Genomic DNA, 7,831 nt, shown 5'->3' with positions numbered 1-7,831 from the left:
CTGGGAGCACCCCAAGCCTCCGATCTCCATGGCATGGGCAGCTGGCAGGGTCAGTGGGGTGCAGGGAGCAGGGTTGTCCTTCAGACTCCTGCTTCTGGGGGCCCAGGCCTGGCTCTGCCTGGTGACGACTGAGCCGCCTGCCCATGGGAATGTGGGCTGGGGTCCAGGAGTCCTGTCTCTGTGTGGGGTGCACGTGTACGTGTCTCTGCACATGTGTGTGCGTGGTGCAGGCGTGGCAGCCAAGGGAGGCACAGCAGTCAGTAGGGCCTGTGTCTGTCCTGGCCCCCAGGGCAGGCGAGGGCCGAGAATGGGAGAACCGTACCCTTGGGCACCAGCCAGTGCCTTGGGGCTCCGGTGGGGCCAGAGGGCCGAGGCTGGCAGAGCCCTGTGCCTTCCACCGGGGCCAGGACAGGGCCGGCTGGGAAGGGCAGGTCTCTGGGTGGTCAGGGAGGTAGCAATGGAGCCTCTGAGGCATGGGTGGGGTCGGGAAAGGACACAGATGCCCAGATGCTGCAGCCACCCCGCCCATCCCCCTGGGGACCGCAGGAGGTGACTTTAGGACAGATCAGCAGCCACCCCACTGGCTCCTGCGGTGGCCATCTGGAAACACAAACAGGCCCCAGACAGGTGTAGGTGACTTCCTGCCAACTGGTGAACAGTCACCAGGAAGTGGGTGGAGGAGCCTCTGGCATGGGTGGGGTCGGGAAAGGACACAGATGCCCAGATGCTGCAGCCACCCCGCCCATCCCCCTGGGGACCGCAGGAGGTGACTTTAGGACAGATCAGCAGCCACCCCACTGGCTCCTGCGGTGGCCATCTGGAAACACAAACAGGCCCCAGACAGGTGTAGGTGACTTCCTGCCAACTGGTGAACAGTCACCAGGAAGTGGGTGGGCGGGGCTCTGAGGTGATGTCTGGGAACCGAGGCCACCACCACCCCAGCCCCAGTTGTCACAGATGGGGGCTCCCCCACTCACGGCTGAGCCATGCCTACAGGCCTATGCAGAGCTTCGGCTCCCAGGCACTGCCCCAGCCATGGCCATGCCGGGCGGATGCAGGGTCCTGGGGCGGGGTGGAGGGAGCCAGGGCCCACCTGTCCACCTGGGCACGGGTGCTCTGCTCTCCTGCGGACTTGAACAGTGTGCACAGGCACAAGGTGATGGGCTGCTGCTCCTGGTTCTTACTGAAGCCAGCTGGGGGCACAGGGTTCAGGGCAAGCCTGGGCTGGGGAGAGAGCTGGCCCTCTTGAGAATGTACACAGCCTGGGGAAGGGGACAGAAGCGGTGACAACAGATTTCATGAGAAAACAGCTGAGCCTGGTGGGCACGCATCCTGGGGATGGTTAAGAGCCCCTGGCGTGAGCCCTGGGCTGGGCCTGGGCTGGGAGGGCAGACGCACTCTGGTGTCTCTCGGTTGCAAAGCAGGAAGTAGTAGAGCGCTGCACGTAGTGGAGCCGGCGGACACCGAGGCTGTCCCTGGAGCCCTCGGGGTGTGAAAGAGCCCACTGTTCGGAGGCACGCTGGGTGGGAAGGACACGGATGAGTGGGTGGGGAGGAGCAGGGCTGGGGTGGGCGCTCAGACACAGGCGCAGCACAGGGTGGAGAAGTCCAGCTTGGCCGGGGCCCCCGCGTCACTGGCCTTCTTGTTGACCTTGGGCAGCAGCAGGACGAAGGCCATGGCCAGGGCGCAGTGGTAGAAGCTGTGGACGTAGGTGTAGTCCCACTCCTGCACGGGACAGGGCACAGGTCTGCTCACTCCTCCGGGGCAGCCAAGCTGAGTCCCCTTAGCCTGTGTTTCCCCAGCTGCGGTGGCCTTCCTGCCACCAGACACCGCTCACTGAAGGCCTGCACTGAGACCCCCCACCCCCACCCTTGGCGTCCCCAGGCCCACGCAGTGCGTGCTGCCGGTGGTGCTGGGGACAGGCAGTGCTCGGGGCAGATGGCATGCAGGGAGAGGGGGCTGCAGTGAGCGGGAGATGGCCCCCCCATTCCAGCGTACCTGGAAGAAAAAGCGTAGCATGAGGGCCAGCGCCCCGAAGCAGAGGCCGGGACCGACCTGCTGGGTGTAGACGCTCCTTTCGGGGTACAGACCCCTCTTCTCCTTCATCTTCCGCAGCTGTGGGCATATGGTGATGGCCACGCTTTCAGGCTTGCAGGGACACTGCCCTCCTGAACCATCTGGCTCTGGGCGGCTCACACAGCCACCCCTCACCTGGCCACCCCTGTCACATGCCTGGGCAGTGTGGCCAGTGGAGGCCCTGGGCAGGACAGGAGCAGTGGCAGGGCTGGAGACCTCTGGGCTGTTGTGCCCAGGGCCCCACTCCTCTGCAGGGGACCCCGAGCAGACTCAGCACTGGGACCTGCCAGCCCCAGGCAGAGGTGGTGACCATGGGACTCTAGTGACCACATTACCAGCTGAACATGAGGTGTGCTCCACGCCAGGGGCCCTGGCACTGTGGGTGGTGATGCCCAGGCCAGGCTGTGGTGGGGGTGGAGCTTGGAAGGACGGGGACCACAGGGACGACAGGGTAACCCAGCCCCGGAGCTGTTCCAGAACCTGGCTGCCGCACACCTAGTGTGGAGTGTAAGTGCAGGGTATGGGGACCATCCTGGGAGGGGTGCACAGGACAGCGTTTGACCTGGCAGGTTCTGCTGCCCAGAGTCCTGACACAGTGCCCAGTTTCCAGGGCCCCGGAACGCACTGTCACCAACAGGCGTCATGGGGGACTGGCCCAGGACGGTGGAGTGGGCGTGGCCTGGCCCTGGATTTCCCTGTCCCCTAGCTCTATTTCTTTCCTTTTCTTTTTCTTTTTTTGAGACAGATTTTACTATATAGCCCAGGCTGGCCTCAAACTTGTGGCGATCCTCCTGCTTCAGCCTCCAGAGTGCTGGATTACAGGAAAGTATCATCAGGCCCAGCTTCAGCTCACTCTGTTTCTGCTCCTCAACGATGCTCGTGTTCCCAGAGCTCTTGGGAGAAAAACCCATCTCCATCCCAGAAGCAACCACCCTCAGAAATCCAAGACAAACGTGCACTCCTTGGTCCCCCAAGCACAGCCTGAGCCCAGGTGTGGAGAACACAGCCACCAACATCTGATCCTGGGGAAGGCACTGGCCTAGGGCCTTGGGAGCCCCCTGGCACCCAGTAGGGCCTGGGAGTGAATTCTGTCCTGGCTAATTAGAACCCTGTCGGGTTCAGAGGTTCAGAGCCAGCCAAGGGCTGTAAGGAGCGACCCTCAGGTGGGCCGGACGGGTCTTATCAGAGGGGTGTCTGTGTTTATGAATTCCAGAGCGTTCATTAGTGGGGACCGCACGCCACCCCCAGGCAGCCTGGCTCAGGGTCAGCCTGGGGCGCTCTGCTCTCGCGCTGCAGCAGGGAGAGCAAATGGCTCCCGGCTCTTGCCGAGAGTCAAGTCTGTCCATAGCTGCCCTGCTGGGGCTTGGCATTTGGTCCCTGGCTGCCCGGTACCTTAGTTTCTCCTTTAACGGAATGACAAAATAAATCCCGTGACCAATGACTTGGAGAGGAGCTGGCGCGTCTCTGACGGAGCAGGCACCTCCACCCCCGGTGCCCCTCCAGCCCTTGCTCTCCGGGGTCCCCGCAGCCTGCCCTGCGTGGAGGCCCTGGTCTGGAGCCAGCTAGCTCCTGGTCCTGAGCCTTTATCTGCTCTCTGGAGGGGGTCCAGAGGCTGCCACACTGTCCCACCTTCACTGACCACCTGGGGGTGTCCCAGCCTTGCAACAGGAAGTGGCCGAGGGTGACAGGCAGGGCTGTGGGTGCTGCCCCCGGGGGTTCTCAGGGCCGAAACCGACCCAGGAGGTGGCCACCACACCCCACGCCCGCCTCCCGAGATGGAGCTGGCCCTGGTCTCACTGTCTCCAGGAAGGTGGGGACTGGACAGCGTGGGCCTGGGTCACCGGTTATTATAGCTGCTGGTTCTGCCTGGCTCCCATGAGGCTGGGAGAGGAGGCCCTGGGGCACGAGGAGGTCCTCACGCACCCACTTGGCTGCAATGATGAGCGCGGCGGTGCCGATGGGGCCGGAGTACACGCCGTAGCCCTGGCGGTCGTGGTAGGTCCGCACTGCGATGGTCAGCACGCCCAGCATCACCAGGGTGGACCTCTGGGGCTCGTCGAAGTCGGCCAGCGCTGGGGCAGGAGAGACCCCAGCGGTGAGTGCCCCTCGCTCTCCTGGCTGTGCCCAGACTTAGGTGCTCATGCAGGGTGATCCTGAGGCCCCATAAGGTCTGGAGTGCTCTGAATTCTACCCCGTTTGATCTGATTGATCGATCGATTGATTGTAGTACTGGGGTTGAACCCGGGCCTTCACCCTGGGCTACATCCCCACTGCTTTGTATTTTGAGACAGGGTTGGACTTGAACTTGTGACCCTCCTGCCTCAGCCTCCCTGAGCACTGGGATTACAGGTGGGCACCCCTCCACCGGGTGTCTCGGTCTGTGTTAGAGGAAAGGCAGGATGCTGCTTCCTAGGGCGAGCATCCTGTTTTCATAAAGACCCCCGTGGGAGAGAATTGGGGTGAGCAGGTCCCACAGGGCCTGTGAGAAGCCCACAGGGAGCCCGGAGCGCTGGCCCAGGGCCGCGTGCGGCCACTCACCCATGAGGGACACCCACATGCTCAGTGCCGTGCCGTAGATGCTGAAGTACTCGAGGATGTCCTGGCGCAGGAAGCAGAGCGTGGACAAGCCGGGCCCGGCGCAGGCGTGGTGCAGCTGCGGGAAACCGAGGCCTCAGCTCCCGTGTGATCAGAGTGCCGCAGGGCACACCCCGGGGTGCTATGTGTGTGCGGGAGCAGAGGCCGTAGCTCAGAACCAGGGTGTTAAGGGCTCAGCTGGTGTCCCATTGGCAGGGACCCGACCGGGCCGAGGCGGTGGTCACCAAAGCCTGAGGTGGGGACAAAACCTGATCCATAGCTGTCTTCTGTGGCCTGCTCTCGCTCTCGCTCCCCTCCCCTCCCCTCTCTCCTTCCTCCCTCCCTTCTCTCTCTCTCTCTCTCTCTCTCTTGCTCTCTCTCTCTTTCTTTTTTCCTTTCTTCCTTCCTTCTTTGCAGCCCTGTCATTTGAACCCAGGACCTTCATACTGAGCTGCATTTCCAGCCCTTCAGCCCTTTTCTAATTTCATTCTGAGACAGGGTCTCACTAAATCGCTACATTGCTGGAACTTGTAACTCTTCCTGCCTCAGCCTCCCATAGTGCTGGGATCACAGGCGTGCACCACTGTGCCTGGCTATGGGCCAGTCTTTGGGTGCCAGGCCAGGCCTTCTCGAGGTGCCACCAGACCTTTGACCCACAGAAACCCTGGTCTAAACCGCTCTCAGGCTGGAGGGGGCGCTGGACACTGGGGACCTTGCTGAGGAAGGTATGAGCCCCTTCTCAGGAGTTCGAGATGAGGTTTTCAGAGGACTCCCAGACCGCTGCAGCCATACCTGTTGGTCTCCCCGCACCTGACTGAGTGGCAATTACTAAAGCAAAATGTCTCTAAGGAGAGTTTTCCAACCAGGCAACTGATTTCTTCCAGAAAACAGCTCTCTCCTTCCTCACATGCACCTTAACATTTGAGGTAATATTTAATTCCATGAGATAATTGTTTTGACAAATTCAGCTAGGGAACTACACAAGCCTCTTGGTGAGCTGGGCAGGGGGTGCTTGGGGGATCAGGAGCCCTGAGGGCTGGACAGCCCAGCAAGTCAGGCTAGGCTGGGAGCCGCTGATGGCAGATGCAGGTGGCCTAGGCTTCAGAAGCAACCGGGATGGGGCAGGTGGCTCCTGCTTCTCTGCCCTGGGCTGACCCTCCTAGAGAGCTGCACTGAACTTTGGGTGCTGCACCCTTTGAAGAGTAATACAGACAAAGAAGGGGGTGGAGGAGGGTAATGTAGTACACAGGACTGGACTGGTCAGCTTAGGGAAGGAGGACTTCAGGTGGGGCCTGATCCAGGTGCTCCAGTGTATGTGGGTTCTCTCCCGGGAGTCACCTCTGGAGCCAGCTGGGAGACATCTGGGAGCCAGACCAGCACAGCACCACCCAGCCAAAGGGGTAAGCGGGGACAGGGATCCCCAGAATCCAGTATCCCCATGCTGATGCAGGGACAGCCTGGCCCAGCTAAGGCTCTGTGGGGTGGATAGGAGCTCAGATTGTGGTTAGGCCTAGTGGGTCCCTGCTGTGGGGCTGAGTCAGGAGGCTGAACCAGCGGGATGAGAACAGACACCCTATGGGGCTTTCACGGGACCCTAGAGATCAAGCACCTGGCGTGGCGTCTCCCAGGCAGCCACCTCAAGGCAGAACTCTGGGAGGCACAGGCTGTGGCTCTGTGGCAGGACATTTGTCACTGGAGGCAGCTGCCCCTGTCATTCTGGGTGGAGCTGCAGGGCTGTGGCCTCTGAGGCCAGCCTTGGAGGCAGCTGTGGGCCTGCCCAGTGGGGAGGGTGCCCAGCTGGTCCCTGGGGTGAGCTGGGTGGGGCCTAGGCCAGGGGATGAGACCTCGCTCCACCCCTGGCCTGGTCTCTGAGCGTGGCTTTTCCTCTGCCCAGCAAACTGACTGGTGCCAGCCTGGGCCGAGTCTCTCCAGGGGGCTCAGCGCTGTGGCGCTGGTGATGATATCGGCCTCAGCCACCTGGGCTGCAGTCTTTTCACCACCCATGGGGACGGGGTGCCAGGCTGGTGGCTGCCATCTCCCTTCCCAGGAAGACGCAGAGGCCCAGGGCACCCAGCTCCTCAGGGCCAGCCACGTCCCGGGTCAGTTACACAGCAAGGCCACCCCCGGGGAGGATTTGTGCACTGCAGGGGGAGCTGGACCTGGCCACCGGGACGCAGGGGTCATGGGCACAGCGCACAGACTCTGCTCACTGGGCCTCGCCAGCCAGAGCCGCCGGGTGCTCGTGCAGGCACTGCTCAGCCATGCGGGTGGGAGGGTCCTCCCAGGTCCCCCTGCCGCCTGCTCCCCAGGGCCCTGTCACATGGGGACCTTGGGATGACTGGGGCCTCAGCGGCTGAGGACATGTGGACACTAGGACAGAGACGGCAGCGGGTAGAGATGGCAGAGGCTGCGTGGTGGGTGCTGGGAGTCGGTGACGGAGAGGCAGATAGAACCAGAGGGACATGGAGGGAGCGGGCTCAGGGGATGAAACTGGACACAGCAAGACCAAGAGGTTCTGTGGGGCTACAGGACGGGGTGGGGGAGGAAAGAGACCCACAGGGTAAGAGGCCCAGACATGGGAACACTCAGAAAGGTGGTGGGTGCCAGGCGCTCCGTTTTATAAGAAGCAAAGATCAACCCCTGACAGTTACCTGGAGACAGAGAGCCGAGCTCCAGGCAGTCAGACAGAAATAGCAAGAGAAAGCCACAGAGGAGAGGCAGGGCCTGCGTGCACGGCCTACGCTCCCCGCTCCTCCTGCCCGGCCCCACTGAGGTCACGGCCGGAAGAGGAGGGGCAGGAGGAGGCTGGGGAGGGGCAGAACGGGCCTCCAGGGTCTCACAGGAAAGGTGGATGGGGAAACTGAGGCCAGAGGGGAAGGACCCTGGGACCCCTCTCTCCCCATCTCCAGACCCCACCCTGAGCTTCTCCTTCCACTTCTAGAGGAGCCCGCTCCTTCCTCAGCGAAGGGGACACCCCCAACTCTGCCCGGGGCCCGGACTCACGGCCAGGAAGAACATGGTAAAGAGGTAGACCATGGCCTCCATGTGGAAGCGACGCTTGGCAGCCACGCTGACGGTGGGCAGGAGGGCCAGGCTGCTGAGGCTGGGCAGGAGCAGCTTGGCCACGAGCGTCCCCATGGGTGCAGGACGGTGCTGGCTGGGGAGGAGGCCGCTCCGTCCG

The 7,831-nt window shown here is 62.6% G+C and overlaps 1 protein-coding gene across 1 annotated transcript; it reads right to left on the bottom strand.

Moving 5' to 3' along the window:
• Window positions 1-705: 705 nt before the first annotated feature.
• Window positions 706-7,805, bottom strand: Mymk (myomaker, myoblast fusion factor). Its single transcript, XM_010608917.3, has 5 exons — window positions 7,654-7,805; window positions 4,615-4,729; window positions 4,000-4,148; window positions 1,999-2,115; window positions 706-1,725 (listed from the first exon to the last, which is right to left on the bottom strand). The coding sequence occupies exons 1-5, from the start codon at window positions 7,786-7,788 to the stop codon at window positions 1,576-1,578; spliced, it is 666 nt and encodes a 221-aa protein (XP_010607219.1). The 5' UTR covers window positions 7,789-7,805; the 3' UTR covers window positions 706-1,575.
• Window positions 7,806-7,831: the final 26 nt, after the last annotated feature.

The sequence above is a fragment of the Fukomys damarensis genome, unplaced genomic scaffold, assembly GCF_012274545.1.
Source record: "Fukomys damarensis isolate Sample0158 unplaced genomic scaffold, DMR_v1.0_HiC HiC_scaffold_36, whole genome shotgun sequence".
Classification (NCBI taxonomy): Eukaryota; Metazoa; Chordata; class Mammalia; order Rodentia; family Bathyergidae; genus Fukomys; species Fukomys damarensis.
Note: the sequence above shows the minus strand (reverse complement) of the source record. Positions and strands in the feature narration are given on the sequence as shown.

What these genes read in the sequence shown, in the direction of transcription:
- Mymk (XM_010608917.3), bottom strand. Translation starts at nt 7,788, where the DNA reads ATGGGGACGCTCGTGGCCAAGCTGCTCCTGCCCAGCCTCAGCAGCCTG. An exon ending in CATGTGGGTGTCCCTCATGG is followed by an intron (nt 4,149 to 4,614) that starts GTGAGTGGCCGC and finishes CTCCTGCCCCAG; the next exon opens with CGCTGGCCGACTTCGACGAG. An exon ending in TCATCATTGCAGCCAAGTGG is followed by an intron (nt 2,116 to 3,999) that starts GTGCGTGAGGAC and finishes ATATGCCCACAG; the next exon opens with CTGCGGAAGATGAAGGAGAA.